Raw genomic sequence first — 22,320 nt, 5'->3', positions numbered from 1 at the left:
ATGGCAACGAATAGAGGAGCGGGGACCTTCTTATCTGTCTTCCTGCTGTTCTGCTGGCAAGATGTGCATCCCTGGCCGACTAGAGAGTTCTCAGGTAGAGTCCCCAGGAGGCTGGCAGATAGAAAACCATAGCATGAATCAGGCAGGTAATGTGCTTCTTGGCTACTGTTTGAAAGGGTCCCTTCTAGGTGGGAATAATGACAGCAGTAAGAGCTGGGATCTTTATGGTAACTGAGCCAGGAGGGCTCTCTCTAGCGACTTGGATTAAGGCCTTAATGAAAAAGGTCTGGGGCTGGAGAAATGGCTCAGAGGTTAAGAGAGCACTGGCTGCTCTTCCAGAGGTGCAGAGTTCAGTTCCCAGCAACCACATGGTGGCTCACAACCATCTATAATGAGATCTGGTGCCTTCTTCTGGCTTGCAGGTATACATGTGGACATTGTATTCATAATAAATAAATAAATAAATATTAAAAATAGAAAAAGGAAAAAGGTCTGTAGCACTTGGCTGGTTTGCCTGGCTACTTCCTGCCATGAACATGCAACAGTGGAGCACTGTTCTGGAGCAAGGAAGCAGGCCTCGCTAGACACCATACTTGGCTAACTGTGAGGAATAAATTTATGCTCTTTGTAATGACACAGCTTCAGATCTTTTATTACAACAGCACAAACAGACTAGGGCGTTCTTCCTGCCTATGCACAAGTACCCTTGGACCAGTTCCCTGAGGAATGAAAGACATTCAAAGTTTCTGTCTGTGAAGTCCTTTGAAATCCTGCAAGTCTATGGGAGGGTTGGTATACTGTCTTTTAACTCTCACTAACTTGCAGAAATATTCTAACTTATCAAAAGTAAAGGAACCTCAGGATGGGTAGATGTTCTTGAATTTAAGTGACTGCATTTTTTTTTGTTTTTCAAGACAGGGTTTCTCTGTGTGACTTTGGCTGTCTTGGACTCACTGTGTAGACCAGGCTGGCCTCAAACTCACAGCAATCCTCCAGCCTCTACCTCCCTGGGTGCTGGGATTAAAGACATGCCACACCCAGCTCATGACTGTGCCCATTTGTTAGTTGATTTAAGCTTGATCATTGGCATTCTTTTTAATGTGGTTCATGCATTCATGTAGCCATACATACACATGTGTGAACACACATGCATAGGTGTGCACATACATAAGGAGAACAGACAATGACACGGAGTGTCTTCCATTGATCTCCACTATACTTTTTGAGACAGGGTCTCAAAACTGAACTCAGAACTCAATGATTGGTTAAGCCAGCTGGGCAGCCAGCTCTGGGGAGCCGTCTGTCCTCCCAGTGCTGGGCTTACAGGTGTGCACCGCCACACTCCTATTTTACCTGGGTGCTAGGGACACAAACTCGGCTTCTCATGATTGCACGCAAGTGCTTTGCTGACAGCCATTTCCTCAGCTTCTTTTTAAGCAGTAACTTTAAAGTTATTTCTTGCTGAAGTTTTCATTGTGTACATTCATTGTGCACGGCCCTATAAACATAGAAACATTTTCACAGATGTGTGTAACATATGCCAAACACATTCCTTCCCATTTCTTTCTATCCCTCTGTCTTAGTTACTTTTCTACAGCCCTGACAAAACACCATGATGGAAGCAACTTATAAAAAAAAAAGCATTTAATTTGGGGCTCACAGTCCCAAAGGGTCAGAGTCCGTGAGCACCATGGTTGGGGCGCATGGTTGGTGCTGGAGAAGTAGCTAAGAGCTTATATCCTTACATTCAAGTAGGAGACAAACAGAGCTAACTGGGGGGGGAGGGGGGTGTGGCCTGGGCTTTTGAAACCTTGAAGCTTACCCCCAGTGATACACCACCTCCAACAAGGCCACGCCTCCTAATCTTTCCCAAACAATTCCACCAATTTGGGACTAAGTCTCCATGAGCCTATGGGGGCTATTTTCACTCAAATCACACCTGCCTTCCCTCGAGTCTCCTTCATTCTCAAGAAAGTTTTGCTGTACCTTCATGTCATGATACATGATATTTACCTTTCAGAAATTGGATTAATTTCCTTACTGTGGTCATCTCCCATTGCATCTATTTCCTGCAAACGGCACAACATCGTTGTTCCCTAAGGCTGCAGATTCAATCACATATAGACAGTGCACTTTCATTATCCATTCCTCTGTTAGGACTCTAACAACAGAGTGAGTTCCATAACTTGGTAGGTTCCATAAGTTGGTTCCATAACTTGGCTATTGTGAGTTGTGCTGCAGTAAATATCAGAGTTTAAACAGCTCCATGGTGTGTTGCTCTGTGGTTCTCTGGGAGAGTGTGCAGCAAGAGGCTCACGACGACTCTTATTGCAGTTTCTGAGGAGCCTCCATGCTAAATCTGACGGTGGGGAGACTAGCTTACAGTCCCACCAGCAGCGAGTTTCCCACTCGCTGGTTTCCACAGAAACCCACCACCAGGTTTTCCTTTTGTCTCACTGGCACTTACTGTTTTCTTAACAGCTGCCATTCAGACTGGGATCTCAATGTAGTTTGAATTTGCATTTCTCTGATGGTCAGTGAGTAAAAAACATTTTTTTTCATGTTTAATGATCATTTATACCTCTTATTTGGAGAGCTTTTTGTTTATTTCATTGTCAACTTTTATTGGGATATTCAATTTCTTGATTCAGTTTTTAGTTCTGGGCACACCCTACCTATCAGCCCTTTGACAGGTATAGTGGGAATATTGGTTTCTTAAAAAAAAATCCACAGAAATAGGAATGTGCTTTTGTTTTAATCCCAGGTGTGGGGAGGTGGGGCTGATTAAGATCACCCACAGTAGGTGACTATGATTTGCCTCTTGCTCTAGAAAGGATGTGATTTTTCCAGCTACAGATTGTTCCTGCAATTATGTGATGTTTGGAAATCTGGAGACTTTTCAGCTTATAAATGTTAGGGCCCCCAGAGCCCCAGAGCGGGGTTGCTGTTGGCTGGTTGCTGTTCGTCATGATTTGTTAAATAGTTGTGTGCAAAGAAGAAAGAAAAAAATTTAAGATACCCTGATGGCAAAGATCAAACTTGCCCCCAGGAAGTCGACACCCCTAATCAGCAGGATGTAGGCTAGCTCTAACATCGACCCTGTCCCTTCTATCCTTCATTCCTCTCCTATCTAGTGTTAGGGCTGAAAGAGTGGGAAAGGGTGGAGAAGGGTGGAAAAGAGATCAAGTCTTTATGCTGACCAACTGAAGACAGCCATGAGCCTTTAGGGCTGAAATAAAAATCTAAGTTACATATGGATATGTCATCTGCCTTGTGCCATTTGGTGAAGATACTACCTTTTCTACAATTAATCTTTTCAGTATCTTTGAAAAAACCGAGGCAGCTGTAGTTCCATCAGTTTGTCTGGATCCTGTGTTCTGTAGAAGTCTATTATGTCTGTTTTGTGACAATACCATGATTTTTTTTTCACTTGTTTTTGTATGGTTCTATAATATACCTTGAATTCAGGTGTGGGAACACCTTAGATTTCTTCTTTCATTCTTGTTTTATTTCTTTGTCTTAGATTAGTTAGCTGAGGTCTTTTCTGCTTCCAAATGATCTTAAGTTGTTTTTTTATTTTCAATTTCTGTAAAAAATGGCATTGGAATTTTGATGGGGATTGCATTGAGTCTGTTTGTTTACTTTGGTGGTTTTATTAGTTGCCGACACGTGATAAAAGCAACTTATGAAAATTTATTGTTATAGAACAAAAGCAAAGCCCACTGTGGCAGGAACGTCATGGGGGCAGGAACACACATGGGGCAGCCTGTCACACTGCATCACGTTGGAAAGCACAGAGCTTTGGACACTAGTGCTCATCTCGGTTTCTCCTTTTCATTCAGTCCAGGGCCAAATCCTAGTGCCACCCATATTCAGGGAAGGTCTTCCCACACCAACTCCTCAAATTGTTTCCAGAGGCTACCTGACCTGGACAACGTGTCACAGGCTTGCCCACAGGCTGCCACTGACATGACCCTAGATGATGTCAAACAGACAGTATTGTTCATCACAACTCCACCTTCTCTCATCGTTACACCAAACACAATCCTTTTTAAGCCACAGCCACCCACTTCTTATCTCTGAGGGCTTCCGGCCACCTCAAAATAAAAATACATTTAGTCCCCAACAGATCCAACACTATTTCAAAGTCCAAGTATCATTTTTTTATCTGTAAAATTAAAACATGACATGCATCCAACACATAACAGCACAGAAGCAGCATTCTCATTGCAAAAAGGAGGACTAAGGCCTAGCAAGGAATGCTCACACCTAAGCTCACACCAAAACCCAGCAGAGCCAACAAACTCTGTGGCTCCATGTCTGGCATCTGACTCTTGACTGGAATCATCTGGATTCCACAGAGTTTGTTGAGGCCTGCCTCTCCAGCTCTGCTGCCTGCAGAACACACAGCCTCTCTCTGGGGCTGGCCTTCAGCTTACACTGACAGACATCTCATGGTCCTGGCATTTCCAAAATCCTCAGGTCTCCGATGAAACTTAGGTTTAATGAAGTGACCTCTCAGAGACGCCTTGCAGGGATTTTAACCTTGCTACCCATTGCAGTCTCCGGAGTTTTCTGGAACCACAGTCATGACTCCATGACCCTGTCCGTATTGCACGGGGAGTGCCAGGTGGATGTTGCTGCCAGACTCTGTCCCCAGTTTATAATGGAAGCTAGCCATCTTGGCCCACAGTTGTCTCAGACTGTGTGTGCCTTCCAGGATGACTATGGAGAAACACGTCCCTAGGCGTTATTTTTCGGAAGGAGATCCCTTACATGCATTCTCAGCTCGGCCTCTCTCCTCTCAAATGAATTTGCGTTTCATAGTCTGGAGCCTTTGATTGGCAAATCTTGCCCTTGGGGCATCTTTTCTAGTGTTCCAGTGCAGAGCTGGAGTTTTCTCTTTAAGAATCATAGCCTCTCTCCTCAGAGAGGGAGCCCTTCCATGGATCAACCTCCCTGACATATCAGGTTGTAGTAGGCCTGGCAGCATCTTCTTCTATTGAGGGGCATGGGAAGGGGAGTGAAAAGGAAGGGACTGGGAGGAGACGAGGGAGGGAAGCTCCACTCAGGATAAAGATAAATTAATAAATGAAAAAAGCAAAACAAAACAAAACAAAAGAATCACAGCCTGGCTACTGCTGCTGGTTGTAGCACACACCTTTAATAGCAGCACGCAGGAGGCAGGTGCAGGTGGATGTCTGAGTTGGAAGACAGCCTCTACAGAGGGAGTTCCAGAACAGTCAAGGTTACAGAGAGAAACCCTAACTCAAAAAAAAAAAAAAAAAAAAAAAAAAAAACAAACAAGGAATCATGACACATTCCTCTTGTTGCCAAATTTCACATATTTTTAATCTTCCTGCCCAGCTTTTTTGGTTATTTTCATGAAGATCTGGATAAGTGCAGCAAGCAATAGCCACAGCCTTTTACGCTCTATCTTAAGATTCCCTCTGCCAAACCTGTCCGTTAACTTTAAACTGAGGCTCATTGGAGTTCTCAAAACTGCAGCAGACCCTGTCAGAATGGTCCCTCGCTGGCAGAATCAGCGGTTCCCTCTGAAACCTCATCAATCAGGACTCACTGTCCATGTTTCTCTGAGCATCCTTACATTCCAAGCTTCCACTAGCACAGTCCATTAAGCTCTGCTTAAGATAGTCCTGGGTTCTTCTAGCTCAAAGTTCCAATTTCTTGCACATTCTTTCCATCAACCACTTGCAAAGAACCCCACAGAGGTTTCCCACAGCAAGGGCCGGCTGTATGTTAGCTAGCTGCTGTGGTACCACACCTGTGAAAAACTAAGGCTTTAGTTTGGCTCACAGTTCAAGGACACATCAAGACAGCAGGGGACTGGAGCTTAGTGTCACCATGTGTCTAAGGCTGGGAAGCACAGGCGATGAATAGAGCGCTCAGTCTGCGCTCTCCTCCTCACTCACCTAGAACCGCCAAATGGGCAATGGCGCCACCAACGTTCAGGGCTGGTTCTCACCCCTCGATTAATCTGATCTAGATCTCTCATCCGAATGTCCAGATTACTGTCTCCTGGGCGATCCTGGATCCCACCCCAGCTGACAGTCAGTATCAACCATCACACGAGTATTGACATTTCCACAGTATTAATTCTTCCAGTCCATGGGCTTGGGGCTCTCTACCCATGCCAGTACATTCTAAGTCCTTCTCTTTGTCTTAAAACTTTTTGTTGCATAACTCTTTCACTTTATTCCAAAGTTTATTTCTGAGGCAAGTGTGGGTGGGATTATTTTCCTACTTTCGTTCTCAGCGTGGTGGTTATTGTTCTATAGGAAGGAAACTGATGTCTGCCCATTTCATATCCTGCCACTTTGCAGAAAGTGGTTCTTAGACCTAGGATTTTTCTCATGGGCCCTACATGAAGCACAAGGGTCTCAAATATACAACTGTACAATCTGCAAATAGGGGTCCTTTAACTTCTTCCTTCCTTGTTTGTATCCCTTTTCCTCCCTTGTTTCATTGCTCTACCTAAACCTTTAAACACTACACTGAATAAGAATGGAGAGAGTACACATTTGTCTTGTTTCTTATTTTAGTAAAAATGCTTTTAGTTTTTCTACATTTAGGTAATATTGTTCACTGTAGACTTTTTTATATATCCTTTATTATGTTGTGATATAGTTCCTCATCATTTTTATCACAAAGCCATGCGGAATTTTGTAAAAAGCCTTTTCTGCATCTATTGAGATAATCATACGGGTTTTTTGTTTAAGTCTATGAGATATTGGATTAATTTATTAATTTTTATATGTATATTTTTATACACCCAATCTTGCAGCTCTAGAATGAAGCCATTTATGGTAAATGACCTTTATGTTCTATTCTTAAAATCAGTTTTTAGGTGTTTCATTTAGAATTTTTACATCTATGTACATCAAGGGAATCAGTCTATAATTTTTATTGTCTTTATCTTTTTGTGTGTAAAGATAATAGCTTCATAAAAAATTTAGCAGTGTTCCTTTCTTTTGTGTTTTATGTAACACTTTGAAAGGAGGTATTGGTGCTCTTTTAAAGTCTGAGGCCAGCAAGATAGCTCGGCAAATAGAGGTTCTTGCACACAGGCTTGGCAACCGAAGTTCCATCCCTGGATCCCACAAGGTATCAGGACAGAACAGACTCCCAAGATTCCTCTAACCTCCACAAGTGTACCATGGGACACACATACCTGTACACACACACATTCATCCTCTCTCTATATACACACACCACCACCACCACCCTAAATAAATAAATTTAAGGTAGAATTCAGCAGCAAAGTAGTCTGAGCTGGGGGTTTCCTTATTTGGGAGTTTTTACAATTCTATTACTATTATTAATACTTCTCCAATCCCATTGCTTTTCCTCTATATTTAAGTTCTTTCTCTGATTTTCTGAACTTCATTGTTCTGTTATGATGCCTCCTTTTCAATCTCTAATTTTATGTATTTAGGTCTTTATTTTCTTGGTAAATGTGCTAAGGATTTGCTAATCTTCAAAGAAACAACTATTTTACTAATCATTTATATTGTTTCATTTCCAGTTTATCAATTTCTTCTACCTTGATCGTATTATTTATTTTTACGTACCGATTTTGGATTTGGCTTGTTCTTGTTTTTCCAAGGCCTACAATTAATCACTGAATTATTTATCTCAGCTCTGATTTTTTAATGCAAATGCTTATATAAAGCTCCTCTTTTTAAATAAAGTAGCATTTATTTATTATTAGTGTAGGGATATGTGCATGTGCTACAGTGTGGCACTGAGGACAGCCTGCTGGGAGTAAAACCTTTACTGAATAGGTTTTCAAGTCCTTTCTCCTGTACCTCTTTTTTTCCCATCTGTTTTGATTATATGTTCATTTGATCTTTTAATGGTTGATTTTGTTTTGGGGCTTGCTTTTTCTTTTTTGTAGTGGTCTGAATACGAATGGCTCGCATAGGCTCATATATTTGAATGCTTAATCATCAGGGAACAGCACTATTTGTGAAGAATTAAGTGTGGCCTTGCTGGAGGCAGTGTGTCACTGGGATGATATTTGAGGTTTCAGAAGCCCAAGCCAGGCCCAGTGTTGTTTTTCTCTGCCTGCAGATCAGGATGTGGTTCTCAGCTACTTCTCCTGCACCATGTCGCCAAGCCTGCCACCATGCTCCCCACCATGATAATGGACTAGGCCTCTGAAACTGGAAGCCAGCACCCAGTAAATGCTTCCTTTTCTAAGTGTTGCCTTTGTCAGTGTTTCTTCACTGAACAGTGACTAAGACATTTTTGTTTGTTTTGTGTTTTTGAAACAAGGTCTTCCTTTGTAGCCCTGGCTGGCCCAAAGCTTGCTAAAGCAGGATGGCCACTAGCACACAAGAGACCAGCCTACCTCTGCTTCCCAAGTGCTGGGATTAGTGGCGAGTGCTGCTCCACCCAGCTTAATTGTTGCTTTTGTATGTTGTTTCTTCTTTTTGTTTTTTATTAGATTTCTGAATGTAGTTACATATCAGCCTTGGTTTCAAGTCCCTGGCAGTCTCTCTTTTGCTTGATCTAGTGTATCTTGTGATGTTTTCTGCCACATTCTTGTATGACTTACTGGTGTTTCCTTTCCAAGTGTCCAGTTTGTCTCTTTCAGAATCTCCACCTCCTTACTGCAATACTCTTATGTTCAACATTGTCATCTGTAATTTATTCAGCTATTTATTTCAGTCTCTTTGGCTTTACAGACCATTTTAGAAATTGTTCTTTGTAATTTCATCATCTAGGTAACTTTAGAGCTGGTCAGTGGAGAATCATGAGTGTTGGAAGAGTCCTGTTACCCTGTGTTCTCATGTATCTCCTGTTCCTGTGTCAACATTTGTTCATCTGTTGGGATGGATATTTGTTCCACTATCCTACATGGGCCTTCTAAGTGAGCAGCCTATTCTTTATTTTAACACTAGTTTGTATTCTTTCAAAGTTCCACACATATTTTCCAGTGTATACTGGCCATATTCACTATCGCTCCTTATGTCCAGCTCCACATGTGCCCCACACATAACCCCATTTGTACTCCTCTACAGGCATGAACAAACCTCGAGGCCTGCCTACAGAGAGTGACTCTCCCTCCCTCAGCAGCCTTTTCCTGTGGGACCCGGCACCCCCCCATCCATGCTTAACCTTGTGCAGGCCACCATGATGAGCAGTATGCTCTTGACAGTTTGGAATCTTGGTTTGTTGCACATCTTTTGCTTGAACCCCTATTGAACTTGAGTTTCATATCCCTGTGGCTCTTGGGCTATGATGAACACAGTATATATTCCCTTCTTGGTCAGTCTCACAAAAGCACTGTCATTTTGGTAGTTTAAAAAGCATGATGCCAGCGGCAGAAAATATGCCATGTGGACTCCTCTGGACTTGCCTACAGTGAATGAACTAACAAGATATGAGCTTTGACAGGTTCAGGCTCAGAGTCTTTGTGCTGCTAATCCCTGCTATGATATAAATGTGTTGGAGTGGACTTTTAGCTTTCCTCTACTTACACATCCTTGGGTTATATTGACTGGGGCTTTTATCTTCCCTATTCTTTAAAAGTTAAAGAATCCACCTATGTATGAGTATGGATAGTCTTCTGTTTTCCTCAGGGAACACAGTCTGGTTGTTTATACGGCATATATAGCACTGGCTGTCAGAAGGGTCCAGGACAGGCACAGGACGCTTGCCCCCGTGAGTGCCTCTGTTAGCCGCCCTTGGTCCTCCCCACCCCCCAGGCACAGCTCTCTGCCAGCCGCACTGGTCCCCCCTGGGCACAGCTCTATGCCTGAGACTCTCTCAGCTGGCCTTGTTACAGAATTTGCTTTCAATGCTGTCCAGCCATTTTCCCTGAGACCTGGTCAAAATGAGCACCATCCCATCCATCTTCTCTAGCTTGAAACCTCACCTAACCCCTGCATGACCCTCACGATCTTCATCATTTTCAGAATGGTCACCACAAGGTCTAGGCTGGGCTTAGTAGCACAAACCCATAATCCCAGCACTCCAAAGGCAGAGGCAAGCATAACTCTGTGAGTTCAAGGCCAGCCTGGTCTACAAAACAAGTTCTAGAATAACTAGAGTTTTGTAGAGAGACCCTGTCTCATAAGAGAGAAAGGAAGAAGAGGAAGAGGAAGGAAGGAAGGAAGGAAGGAAGGAAGGAAGGAAGGAAGGAAGGAAAACAAACCCAACAAGAGATCTGGCTATAACCATGTGTGAGTCTCAAGGTCTCCCTAGCTCGAGATTTGGCTATACTGCTGCATGAGCCCAAGGTTGTTCTCTGCTTGAGAACTGGCCATAGCCCTGAGTGAACCCCCTCTAAGGTGTTTCTCCATTGTCCTGAGAGTGGTAACACAGGGATCCTCACCCCATTCTGGGTGCTCCCACTGCTTCCCAGGAGAAAAGCTGTGACTGCATGTAGGGTTTCCTCACAGGGAGGTGCAGTCTACTTAGAAGGACCACAGTTGATGGGAGCCTTGTGATAGAGCAGGGCTCTGTCTCGTGTTCACTAAATTAACCAGTGTGAACTCAGACCTCAACAGTGAACTTTATGAGGCCAGAATGTGCTGATGTGGACAGTGATAAGACATCTGAGTGCCTCTGACCTTGTGGGTGTGCGCTGTCTGAAGCTGCCACTCTTAGAAGAAGGTGGCAACAGGAAGAGCGCGGTAGAGCAGCTACATCTGACAATGCGAGTTAACAGGCAGGACAACATGAGAATACACACCACGCATGTGCACACGGCTGACTTGCACAATGCTTCCATTGTGATTATGGGACAGACACGAGATGAAAAGAATATTTTAACAAAGTGCTGGCGCTGCGCAGCTGTACCCATTCGTAATGCTCCATTAATGTCTCATGCAGAGAGAAACTGTACTGTTTGTTTGGTTTACCAAGGTCAGCACACTGGGAAGCAATTGTCATCACCACCACAGACCTCCTTACATATCCCATTGTTCTGAGCCATGCAGATGAGCCATTGGGATGCAGATTGTCCGTCATTAAAGCCTTTGAGAACAGCTTTGTCACTGGTTTAGCTGCAACTTTAGTTCTCCCAGACAGAGCTCTGTACCCCAGAAAGGGAAGGTACGGTCGGTGGCTCTGCTTGTCATCTTTGGGGGCCCCAGGACCTGGGAGCTGGAAGAAGCCAACCTTGAGTTCAAACTAAGGGATGTGCCAGGTCAAGAGCCAGCACAGACACTGATAGAGAGGGCACGTCAGAAGGAGGAAGTGTGTGGTGGATGGAAGGAGAGACTGGAGGAAAAACTGGTCCTCAGAATTCCCAGCAGACATCACGGATAAGACAGCTCTGGGCTCTGGAGACAAGCACCACAGAATTCTTCATCTCTCTCATCAGACTCCACTCCTTACCTGCAGCCAGCCCACCCTGGAGGGCTCTGCTCCTGCAGAAGGAATGAGGGGACCAGTCTCTGGTCCCCCCCTCACAGAACCCCAGGTAGCACAAGTGAATGTGCAGGGCCACCCAGGTCTCAGAGAAACTCGCATGAGGTGTCTTCACGCAGGACAAGTGAGTCCTTGGCTGGCAATGTGGGGAGCCTTAGTCAGAGGCTGGCAAGTGCTTCTCTTCACTGTGTGCTGAGCTGCGCTCTGCGCTGCTCCAGTGAGATGGGAGGCTGGAGCTTCCCAGCCTGGTGGCCACTCAAATGGTGTCGCCAGCCACGCTGGAGACAAAGCGCTGCTTCCTACAAACAAAGCATGTGATCCTCTTCCTTCTTTTGCCCCTGTGATGGAGCTCAGTTGTTCCTGAGCATGGACAGTCTTACCCTCCACAAGGGTGACTCCAATGACAGGGAGGGCAAGATGCCTGGGGTGCCTGGGGAAATTGTGGGCTCCACCCACACTGCTGCCCCATGGGTAACACCTTTCCCACTTTCCATATGAGAAAGTCAAGGCCCAGAGGGCTTCCCTCAGCACACACTGGAAAGACCAGCACTCTACACTGGGCCCTTTCTCTAGAGTAGACTGGGGCCATCCCTCACAAATGTCTCTTCACAGAGAGGTGGGTGAAAAAATCAAGTGATGCTGTAAAACTATTGGATTTTTTTCCCCCTATCAGTTTCAGATTCTAGACAACTGCCAAGTTATAAAGCTCTGGATGATGATATAGCTACAGTGTTTGGTAAGGACTCCCCAGGCGGAACCCCTGGTACTTGGTGAGGGATGGGGAGGGCACTCACCAAGGTCTTTCCCAGAAAATAAGGTGTCAGACACAGGCACTGGAGGAACTGATTTGGTCTGAGGTCAGAACCACATTCATCTGGCTCACAGCTTTAGTGCTGACTAAATTATTGAAGTCATAGAATAATTGTCAGAACCAAAATACACTTGGAGCTTTGCCTCTCAAAGTGTGTCCAGAGACCAGTAATAAGTTTGTTACCTGGGGATTTGTTTCAAATACCCCGTATTAACCCCTGCTCAGGCCTTCCACATCAGAAGCCACATTTAGCTGGATACATTGACGTAATGTGTGTGCAAGTGAGAGGCCTGAGGAGAGCTCCTCAGCCTCGGAAGCAGGCAGGACAGTCCAGAGGGAGGTAGGGAGGACATGGCCTCTCCCCAGGGTTTCAGCCTCTGTGGCCTTGTCTGGACCTGGTACCTCAGGGTTTCCTACAACTCTCCAGCAAGGGCTTGGGGCTAAGCAGGGTGAGGACCATTGGTCTGCCCCACACTATCCCTCAAAGGCAGAGTACAAACTGCAGCTGTGGGGCTAAGTTCTTTGGTAGCCGTATTCCAAACCAGCATGGTCCACCTGGTAGAAAAGCCCAGCATGTCAGCAGCGTAAAGTGGCGGATGCAGCAGTCAGTCTTCCTCACAGGCTGCAAAGTCTGTTGTGTACTTCCCACCCAGAGGCCAACTGTCTTGACCAGCTGTCTTTCCTTCTGTGTCCAGGTGCCCCGGTCTGTCCTGGGAACTATGCTCACCACCCAGTAGCACTCCTCATCTCACACTTGGTAGAGCGAGCCCTGGAGTCTGAGCAGAGTCTGACTTGCATCTTAAGAGTTTGGAACACTGTGGGAAAGGTGTCACCTCCTGGGTATCTGTCTGCCCACAGTCACCGGTCAAATGGGGTCAGGAGTAGACTAAGGGCACACAGGATGTGACTATGAAGCTGCTCTCAGAGCTGAGTCTCTGAGGAAGGTTCTGATGGGATGTAGATGCTACCAGTGCCAGGGACCCTTCCCAGGAAGGACCTCTTCCAGGGAAGTTAGCTCTGCAAGTTTCTGAGTCTGTGCTGGGGTTATCACCGCCTGCCTGATCACAGGAAGGAGTGAATGAATGGTCCCAGTTCACCTATGCTACCCTGACTAGCCTCCTAAACCACTCCCATGTCACATACAGGAGACCTGGTTCCCACCCCACAGGTGGCCTCATCAGACACCAAGATGAGTGGACCACACACAAGCTCCATTAGCTTCCCAGTGGTGTCCCAGGTCAGGATGGCCATCATGCTGCAGAGACAGAGGCAATGGCCAGCTGGGGCTTACTGAGCTCCCCCCATGATCTCCACACAATGCTGGGTGCTGTAGGCTCAGATGCAAGCACTCCATTTTACTCTGAGGGTCAGAGATATGAGGAAATTTATCCCTGTTCTAGCCAAGTGAGAAAAGAACCAGAATGAGAGCTGGAATTGGCTGGCTACAAAGTCCAGGACTCAGGTGACTTCCTTGGAGGGGAAGTAAAAGAAGAAAGGCTGGCTGGGTGCGGCAGCCTTTATCCCAGCTCTTAGTGGCAGAGGCAGGCAGACCTCTTGGATCAAGGCAGGACTGGTCTACATTGTGAGTTCCAGGCCATCCCGAGTTATACTACACATTAAGACCCTGTCACAAAAGAAAAGCTGAGCATGTTTAGAAAACAGGAAAGTTGTTCTGTCAATATTTGATGGCAGAGTCAGGACAGAATGACAGTAGGGCAGGAAAGTGAGTTGGGATCAGGGCTGGGGCTAGTTTGGCATCATGCCCTTGAAGGGTGTACTAGCTTCCCCTCACTATGACAAAATGCCAGGAATCACCACTTAAAAGACGGAGGACTTACCTGGTTTTAGTTCTGGAGTTTCCAATCCTTGCTTGGTTGGCTCTGCTGCTTGGAGCAACTGGCCACACATCATGTTGTGAGTGTGGTGGGATAAAACATTTACTTCATGGCCCAGGAGCAAAGAGAGAAAGGGAGACCAGGATCCCACAGCCTCTTGAGACCTCCACTGGGCCCCATCTCTTAAAGATGGTCCATCACCTCTCAGTAGGGCCACTGAGTAATCAGGCCTTTGGACACATGAGCGTCAAGGGATCTCAGGGGTACTCAGAAGAAACTCAGAAAACCTCCATCTTTCTGAACTCAGGGAGGCAGCAGAATGGGCAGCCTCCCCAGATAAAGTATCCAGAGTTACGGCCACTGTCCACAAGGTCCTTGAGTTTCCTAGTCACAGGACTGACAGGCCGCCTGAAGTTCAGATTCTTCACGGAACACCTGCCCTGCATCATGCCTCTGTAACATTCTCTTGTGTGTTTTTTCCAAGATGAAATTCTAGTCCGGGAGATTCTGGATCCAGAAAAAACAACCTATTTTAAATATGAAAGCCCATCAACAACCTTACAACCCCAAACAATAAAGAATGAAAGCAAGTATACCCCTTCACCCTTACAACTGCAAATATCTTTAGGCCTGTGGCGCTGGGTAAAGGACCCCACTCACGAGCAATTGCTAGACCAGCCATAGGTTGGCAGGAACAAGTAGACATGGGAGAGAAACCATGTAGGCCACTGCTACAGGCTTCCTGATGTGGAGGGCATCACCTCCAAGGTAGAGGAGGCTTTCTTCATTCCAGGGCAATCTCTGGGTCACATTCATCCATGTTCTTAGACCTGGGACACGGATGGGGTTCAGCCACTGCAGGAACACAAGCTTAAGGATGAGCCAGATCACTGGCACATGCCATCTCCTGTGCTCACCCACAGCTTTTAAGGGAAGGCCTTCTGTCACACCATGTGGCTGAGGCACAGCAGATGAGGTGCCCAAGGTGAAGGAGAGCGGGAGAGAGACGAAGCACATACTTTTCACAGCCCAGCTACACACTGCGAGACTGTACAAGCCAGCACAGGGCATGAAGGAGGATGTGGCCAGATGGTGACAGAGAGAGGCTCTTGGGGGAAAGCACTCAGAGGCAACAGGGCTCAATGCTTCCTGGGAGGTTTCTAGTCAGATGTGACTAGATTTCAAGGGTTTGTTTACCCTATAGCTGCCTAGTCCCAAACCACCAGGCTCTAGGTGGTTAGAGAGACAGCTCAGCAGCTAAGAGCACCTGCTGCTCTTCCAGGGGTCCTGAGTTCAATTCCTAGCAACCACAGGATGGCTCACAACCATCTATAATGCGATCTGATGCCCTCTTCTGGCATGCAGCTGTACATGCAGATAAAATACTCATATCCATGAGTAAATAAATAAAACTTTAAAGATGAACTTTCCAACACAACAACTTCAACTAGAACTTGAACACTGCGCCATCCTTCTAGCCCAGTGTTGTAAAACAGGACTTGAGCCAAAAATGTTGACAAGCATGTAAGAGGAAAATTCTTCCGTTTCTTTTATGTTCTTCATCAAAGTTGCCAACAAGAATGAATCCAGTGCTGCTAACAACTATGAGATGGAATCATCTTCTGGGACCATAAAAACCCTTACCTTTGACGGTAAATATAGCCCCACAATCCCTACCCGGGCCCCGAACCTAACTGGGGCTCCCCAGCTAGGCAGGCGCAGCTGGACGCTTCTACTTAGTGGAGGGCAGAGCTTCTGCTAGAGCTGGTTCAGCTGGTCAGGATGTCCCAGGGGGGCTAGTCCTCACTGAAGCTAAGTATCCTACAACTGCCTCTAGCTACCCCTGTACAACCCAGGGTGGCCCTGAAGAAGTCTATAAGAAGTTAGTAGGGAGGAACACAGCTGAGTCCTCTTCCAGACTCCCACGTGAGTCACTGCTCCTGGAATAGAAAGGCTAACTGAGCAGACAGATAAGTGTGGATACATGAGAGAAGCATGTCCCCGGGGTGGGGCAGAAATCGGGGGGAAAAAAAAGCCTCCCTCCATCAGATGAGTTGGCCTCCACTGACATCCACGGGACACACAGCTCTCTGCTCAAAAGACCCGATACAATTAAGGGCATATGGAGCACAGGACATACAGGCACAATAACTGCAGAGTAACCCGTGTGGGACCAGGCTGTGTCTTCGGGGACAGGAGTGGGGATGCATTAATACATTAGTATAAAAGTGCTATGTGAGACTAGGGACATGCATTTCAATCCTGCACGTGCACCATCAGCACGGCTTCTCCAGCTGCTGAAGCTTGCGGCAAGTCAAATAATGGTACTGTGCTCCATGGCGTAGAGAGCACAGTTCTATTTAACCCGACTGTCCTAAGCCGAGGTTGTCCCACTCGTCAGTTCACGGGTTCTAGAGAAATGGGTGAGGATCCTTTTCCCACCTGCCTACAGTCAGCGAGCGTACAGGGAAATCCAAACTGAAGGGGCCATCCTTTGCATAGTTGCAGGCAAGAGTAGACTGAGTCAGAGAGTAGTCTCACAGGTGAGAGGACCTGAAGCCCTAGGGGGGGTCGAGGGGATCCTGAGCTGCTACCTGGCCCTGGAGATGGCTACACACCTGGGGGCGGCATGCTTGCTCATCAAATCAGTCCAGTATGTTGTTTGCACGGCTGCCCAGGCCTGTGGACTGCTCCATGACCACCCCACAAAGTCCCTCCCTCCCTAAGTAGTGCCCGGGCTGCCGGGACCTGCACGAGACTTATTCTGGCCCTCATTGCTAGAAATGAATCCCTCACTGCAACCGTGTGACCCTAAGCCAAGTACAGCCTCTCTGAGGACTGAGCGAAAATGGATATGAGTTATGCTTTGTGACAGAGAGTAAGGGCTGGGTTGGCAGGACACTTGGTGACCACCAGAGACTAGTGTGAGACCCTGGCTTTATGAAGGTAAGGGTACCAGAAAGAGAAGGCAGCAAGAGGAGGAAGGAAGGCCCTTGGGCTGCTGGCTGTAGAGCCTCTGCAGGACCTGAGCTAACTAGGCCCCATTAAAGGAAGCCAGGCCTAGGTCTGGGCAGCAGCAGTGTGGGAACCCTTAGATCCCTGAACACCCCTGCCAGACTCCCTGCCGGTGATGTGTTGCCAACTGATGCTGCCAGTGATGAAGGCTAGGCAGGTCTTGGAGACAGAAAGCAGGCAGAGACCTCTATCCAGTTTTCACATTCTTGCCTCAGATAGAGAAAGAACTCAAATAAACAAAGTATGAACTAGAAAGAGATTTTATTAGAGAACACCACACACAGGGCTGGAGAAATGGCTCAGCCATCGAAAGCAATTGCTGCTCTTGGAGAGTCCCCAAGTTTGAGTCCCAGCACCCATGTCAAGCAACTCACAAGTAATGCCGCCTTCTGGCCTGCACAGGCACCTGTATACAGGTCTCTCTCTCTCACACACACACACACATGAAAATTTTTCAAAACAAAAAGCACACACTCAGGAGTGACAGCTGGCACTTCACAGACTTTCTGGTAGATCTGGGGATGTGACACAGGGTCTCACATGTTGCTTTGACCTGGGGAGCTGACAAGAACTGCTTTGGTGCTCTATTGTGTCAGGGTGCATTCTTTCAGCACAAGGCTCATTCTGATGGCTGTGAAGCCCACGCCCTGACTTTTGCTCCTGATCTCTGGCCAGTCCCTATTTCAGGTCCTTAGTGCACAGAGATGGGTTGTGGCCAGGCTGCTTCTCTCCATGATCACATCATGGACTACCCACAAAGTCCAAGCCTAGAGCAGAAGTGGGAGTCAGTGTATCGAGGCACAGTGCAGCAGGCCATTTTAGCCTCAGCACACAGGAGCCCCTTCCAGGGAAAGGAAGGTCCGGGGGAAAACACTTAACCAGGTGGGTGAGCAAGGCTGTATGCACTACTGGACATGGAGGCTTGCCATGTCTGGAACAGGCAAGGGAGTCGGGCTGACCCACTAGCCAGGCACCTTTGCTTGGACAGAGAGCTCCTGGCCCCTTGGTGTCTGGCAGACATCAGGGCTGCAGCCCCTTCCCAGAGCTGTCTTGGATACAGCAGGTGTGTGCTGTGCCGAATAAAAGCACCCACCCTTCTTCCACACATGCTCATGACTGTCAGAAGACAGCTACACTCGTCGGTCTCTAGCACATAGCAGGGAGCCCCCACTCGTGGCCTCTCCGGGTGTGCACCATGCAGCCAGGAGTGTTTGTGACAACTGCAGTGTGTGGGGTGTGTGCCAGCCAGCTACAGAATGCTTGTTTTCAAGCACGGTCCAGCAGAAGTGCTGACGGCTGCATGCAGGTGGAGCAGGTGGGGAGCCAGCAACTCCGGCTGCTGCAGGGGTACATGGGTGGCAGAGGGCAGTGAGAATACAGAAACCTCCAGCTTTCAGCCTGGAACGGGACAAAGGAAGCCAAAGGCAGGAGGCCTGTGAGCCTGCCCACCCTCCACCCCCGTGTCTCCCAAGCCCAGGACAAGGCAATGTGTGTCTCCCTGGAAAGGGGATGAGAAGCTCCTGGGACTCTCATGTCAGAGCTGAGACCTTGCAGCTGTGGAGAGAGCAGGATGGAAGCAGCAGAAAACACACTGTGGCCCCCACCACGGGCTACACGGCCCATGTAAACAAAGATGCTTGTGTGCCAGGTGCCGTTGGGGGAGACCAGAGGTCTGCGTCTGCCTGGAGCAGAAGTGGGCTGCTGTACGGTCATGCGAAAGTAGTTGTCACCCAGGGAACAGGATCAATCAAAAGCCCAGGACAGGTTAAAAAAGGCACCTAAAGGAACATCCATTGTGATGTTATTTTAGGCTTACCAAAAACCAAAACAAAAACAAACAACCCTTCAGAAGTGTCACACAGAGCTTTTAATACCAGCCCTTCCAAGGTCAATGGCTGGTAATCAGGGTGGGAACAGTCACATTCATGCAAAGTTCTTAAGTAACCCATAGAAACATCACAACAGAAACAGGAACAAACACAATCCCAGCTCTCACTTCACAGGACATAGATTTATACTGAAACCAAATACAAGTGACCACAGCCCAGAAACATAGATTCAGGTTACCCCAAATTCCATGTTCAAACACAGTCACAGTTTCACTAAATTTTTATAGTAACAGAACAACAACAACAACAAAAAAGTTATAAATGAAGACACTATTCATATACATCCATGGGAATAAGGTAGGCAGCTACAGCAGGCAAGAATATTTGCTATAGGCCTCAGATACGATCTGATGACATTCTTGGCTTTTGGACTGGTGGAAGCTAAGGGTCTGTTTGTACATTCCAAAAGGTATCACCTAACAGTTTACAAGGAGGTTAGGTCAGACACATAGGTGGGCCAGGAATGGCTATCAAGGGCTAATGATTGCCCACACAAACTTTAATTGGACTTGCAACATTCTAACCTCTCCGTGATCACTGCAGTTCTGTCAATCAGCCCTGCAGAGGGCTCACTGAAAGGCAAAGGTTCTTACTGGGAACATCAGTTCACATTCACAGGGCTTATGCAGACATCACTACCCCTCTGACACGTTTCTGGCTCTAGAACCCATCAAGATTCCACATCCACTGTCTCAGTGTCCCCACCATGGCTGATTCCTCTTCCACTGCGTTTTTGATGACCTCAAAGAACACTAGCCTGTCCCTCTGTGGAATGGCTTTCAGTTTGGGTTTATGAGAACTGACAGCATTCCATCTGATCCCCCCCCCACACACACATACACAGCTTCATTTGTTTTATGATGAATGAAAGTTCTACACATCTCTATCACTATCTCATGTGTTTCTTCATGTATTTGGACTGAACAGGCTCACTGCTCTCCTGGTAGCCATGGGGCAGCGGGCTATAAAGAAATCCACACAACATGCTCGCCCTATACTTTGAGACCCAGATGGCCTGGCCCAAATCACTTGCAGTTAACCAATATTTGTGGAATCTATTAATTGTCCTTAACTTTTCCACAGATAAGGAGAAAGAAAGACTTTATCAGCTAAAAAGCCTTGAAGCTCTGGAGAGAATGATTGACACTATTCGAAGAGCTATCGGTAAGCAAAAGCTACCGCATCCTCCCATGGGCTGGGGTCTGGACCAGATAAGCAGAGAGCACCAGTGAGACTCAGCAGGGAATGGAGCCTGCTGACAAGCCTGCCTTCTATCCCTGGGACAGAACACTCGTTACACACGCAGGCATGCATGCATGCACGCACGCACGCGCACACACACACATGCGCGCACACACACACACACACACACGCACGCACACACGCAGGGATGGGCAGCAATTGTTTAAAAGGAGAAAGTGAGCTGGGCACAAGCACTGGTGTTTCTCTGCTTCCGGGCTGTGCATGAAGTCCTACCAGCTGTGTCCCATTCCTGCCGCCATGATTCCAGCCATGATTGTCCACCTGTGTGCCTGTAGGGCACCTGATGTCACCAGACTATCAGTGGGTGACAGATGCCTCCAGAATCCCAAACAGGACAGAGAGGAGTCAGTGCCACTATTATGAGACTACAAGGATCTGACCCAGGCTGTGGCGACAGCCTAAGCGCTGTACTAAGAGCATCTCTTTCCTAACAGGAACTCATTTCAAGAAAAAACAGAAGTATCAGAAAAGCAGGAGAACCAGACAACTCCTGGGGAGACTAATCTAGCCCTAAGTACCAGGCCTGGCTAGGGGCAAGCCGCTGCCTGCAGCTGGGGACAGAGCAGAGTGGGCGCACCACCACCCTGTGTGAAGGAGGACTGTACTCAGTGAGCACAAAATAAAATTAGCTATTTAAATATTAAGTTATGAGAAGTGGCTTTTTAAATTATCTTTATTTTACGTACATTGGTGTTTTGACTGCATGTCTGAATATGTGAGAGTATTGGATTCCCTGGAACAGGAATTACAGACAGTTGTGAGCTGCCATGTGGGTGCTGGGAATTGAACCACTAGATCAGTGCTCGTAACTGCTGGGCCATCTCTCCAGCCCCCTTATTTATATTTTAATTATATTTGTATTATTCAAAAGGGGATGAGGGACCACCTGGGAATGAGAAACACCTGTGATTCTTTGAATTGAAGCCAGGTGCAGAGAACTCTTGAAAGGTGGGGTGAACTGTTCTGAGAAACAGCCAGCTGTAAACTATAGAGCAAAAGTGATCTGATTTTCAGGTATAAAAACCCTGTGCTTTGCACGTTCGGGGTCGTCTCCTGTCTTTGGAGGGGCGACCCTATCACGATAGCAATAAAACCTCTTGCTTTTGCATCGAGCTGTGGTCTGTGAGAGTTCCTGGGAAGGGTGCGATCCTGAGCAATGAGACTCCAGGTCTTACAGGGAGAGGGCTGCAATTGGATGGCATGGAGAGGGTGGAACCCTAGGACAGTGAGAGCTTCCTGAAATCTGCCAGGGTGACCATATTGAGGGCCCTCAGGAACGGAAGATACAGAGCCTGAACTACCCATCTCTGTAACCAGGTGTGCTGGCTAGTCTTAGGTCAATTTGACACACAAACTAGAGTCATCTGAAAGGAGATAACCTCAGTTGAGAAAATGCCTCCATAAGAGCCGGCTGTAAAGCATTTTCTTAATTAGTGACTGATGGGGGAGGGTCCAACCCATTGTGAGTTGCCACCCCTGAACTGATGTCCTGGGTTCTATAAGAAAGCAGGCTAATCAAGCCTTGGGGAGCAAGCCAGTAAGCAGCACCCCTCCATGGCCTCTGCATCAGCTCCTGCCTCCAGGTTCCTGCCCTGTTTTTGAGTTCCTGTCCTGATTTCCTTCAGTGAGGAACAGTGCTGTGAAAGTGTAAGCACAAATAAACCCTTTCCACCCCAACTTGCTTTTTGGTCATGGTGTTTCACCATAGAAACAGAAACCCTGATTAAGATACCAGGCAAGGTTTCCAATGATGGGACTGGAACACCAACCCAGCCATGAAACCTCAATCTATAATCTGTTCTGCCTATAAGATGTGCTTGGGGCAACGGTGGCCCAGAACTTGTGGGAGTGGACAACCAGTGACTGATCTAATGTGAGGCTCGTGCTTGTCAGTGTCTGAATGACCAGGAGGATAGGCCAAAATAGGGTAGAACCAAGCAGGATGGAAGGAAGGAAGGGAGGGAGGGAGGGAGGAAGGGAGGGAGGGAGGGAGGAAGGGAGGGAGGGAGGGAGGAAGGAAGGAAAGAAGGTAGGAAGGAAAAAAGGAAGGAAGGAAGAAAGGAAAAAGGAAAGGAAGGAAGGAAAAAGGAAAGGGAAGGAAGAA

The 22,320-nt window shown here is 47.0% G+C and overlaps 1 protein-coding gene across 1 annotated transcript; it reads left to right on the top strand.

Moving 5' to 3' along the window:
• Window positions 1–20,805, top strand: LOC110548876 (sperm acrosome-associated protein 7-like). The gene is made up of 6 exons (XM_021637514.2): window positions 1–94; window positions 12,077–12,139; window positions 14,534–14,635; window positions 15,618–15,701; window positions 20,037–20,117; window positions 20,651–20,805. The coding sequence occupies exons 1-6, from the start codon at window positions 1–3 to the stop codon at window positions 20,722–20,724; spliced, it is 498 nt and encodes a 165-aa protein (XP_021493189.1). The 3' UTR covers window positions 20,725–20,805.
• Window positions 20,806–22,320: the final 1,515 nt, after the last annotated feature.

Source organism: Meriones unguiculatus, chromosome 4, assembly GCF_030254825.1.
Source record: "Meriones unguiculatus strain TT.TT164.6M chromosome 4, Bangor_MerUng_6.1, whole genome shotgun sequence".
Lineage (NCBI taxonomy): Eukaryota > Metazoa > Chordata > Mammalia > Rodentia > Muridae > Meriones > Meriones unguiculatus.
Note: the sequence above shows the minus strand (reverse complement) of the source record. Positions and strands in the feature narration are given on the sequence as shown.